At 46.5% G+C, this 1,766-nt stretch overlaps 1 protein-coding gene across 1 annotated transcript; it reads left to right on the plus strand.

The window, feature by feature from the left end:
* Window positions 1-1,130: 1,130 nt before the first annotated feature.
* EAH_00066190 (hypothetical protein) lies at window positions 1,131-1,543 on the plus strand (the record flags this gene model as incomplete). Its single annotated transcript, XM_013392748.1, has 1 exon — window positions 1,131-1,543. A coding segment is annotated over one exon (413 nt), but the record flags the coding sequence as incomplete, so codon positions are not given.
* Between the last annotated feature and the right edge of the window lie 223 nt (window positions 1,544-1,766).

The following is a 1,766-nucleotide window of genomic DNA, read 5'->3' on the forward strand; positions in this document are numbered from 1 at the left end:
ATATATATATATATATGGCAGCACAACTTGCTGCTACATCTGCTGCAGCAAGACAACCCCACATTACAAGTAGAAGATAAAACCTTTTGAGGCCTGCATAGACACTGAAAGCAATTGCTATTAATTAGAGATATTGTTAATTATTTATTTACTTCCTCACCTACGATAGCCAGCATTAATGAGAGAAGAAATAGACATATCAATCTAAACTCAGAATATATATATATATATACTTATATATATATATATATATACGTATATATATATATATATTTATTTATATATATAGATCTTATCTGTCTCTTCATTCTTTGTGTCTCCCCCTAACTCATTTGAATAACAAATAAATGTAAAGGGTGTTTCAGCAGATTAAATGTGTGCAGCATAACGCGCTGTCTCTTCTGCCCTACTTCTAATCCCCAAACCCTAAACCCTAAACCCTAAACCCTAATTGCCAAACTATAAGCCCCAAACCATAGACCTTGTCCACGTCGAGACCTTCACTAATCCCTAGCCCTACTGCACTTAGGGTTTAGGGTTTAGGATTTAGGGTTTACGGCTTAGGCTTTAGGCTTTAGGGTTTAGGGTTTAGGGTTTAGGGTTAGGGCCCTTCATGATGCATACAGTTTTTTGTGTTGATGTCATCCTCGAGTGTCTCAACATATAATAATGGAGACAGGGGGCAGATGCAGAGGAGACTCTACAGCGCCTAGGTGAAACCCTAAACCCTAAACCCTAAACCCTAAACCCTAAAGAATTTGAATGCTATTTAAACAGCAGATGCGACAGATCGCAAGGGGCCCCCGGGGTTGGGGGGCCCTCTCTCTGTGTTGCTACCAGCTGCAGCATCTCTTTAGTGTTTCTTCTTCGTTTTAATCATTAAATTTCATATATCTTGTGGAATTATATTGAGGATTGAGAATCCAGAACGAGGGTTTAGGGTTTAGGGTTTAGGGTTTAGGGTTTAGGGTTTGGGGGGTTTAGGTTTAGGCCTCTGTGCCTTCGCACGACACCTTCGGTCTTCTGGTGTTGGGGGATACATTTTTGAGCGTTACTTCATTAAGGACTTTAATTTTAGGGTTTAGGGTTTAGGGTTTAGGGTTTAGGGTTTAGGGTTTAGGGTTTGGCAGATGCGGTGACTCTTCTGCGCATGTCCGGCCTCGTTAAGGTGGTGGGCCCAAGCGGCCCCCAGCGGCTGCTGCGGCCCCTTCGGGTTATACACTTTCTGCAGGGGCTCCAGCAGCAGCAGCAGCAGCAGCAGAAGATCCAGCAGCAGCAGCAGCAGCAGATCCAGCAGCAGCAGCAGCAGCAGATCCAGCAGCAGCAGCAGCAGCAAAAGTACCGGGGACTTCAGGTGTCTCCTGATGAGCTGACATTTTCTGCGGGCTTTCTGTCTGCTGCGCCATGCGGTTTGCGGCAGAGCAGCAGCAGCAGCAGCAGCAACAGCAGCTGCAACAGCAGCAGCAACAGCAGGAACAATTGCATGCTGCAGCAACGGCGTTGGGCCCGGGCTTTGACAAGAGACTCTGTGGCTCTTGTGTGAGTTGCTGATGAAGTTCAGTGTTGCTGCTGCTGTTGCTGCTGCTGCTGCTGTTGTTGCTGCTGCTAGTGCTGCTGTTATTACCGTTGCTTGAGCTCCTGTTGCTGCAGCAGCAGCAGCATCAGCAGCACAGTTTCTGCTTCGTCCGGTTTCTTTGCTTTTACAGTACGATGGCTCCACCGCGCTTGCTGCTGCTGCTCTCGCTGCTGCTGATCTTGCTGCTGCT

This window comes from Eimeria acervulina, genomic scaffold (assembly GCF_000499425.1).
Source record: "Eimeria acervulina Houghton genomic scaffold, Eah_scaff2365, whole genome shotgun sequence".
Taxonomy (NCBI): Eukaryota; Apicomplexa; class Conoidasida; order Eucoccidiorida; family Eimeriidae; genus Eimeria; species Eimeria acervulina.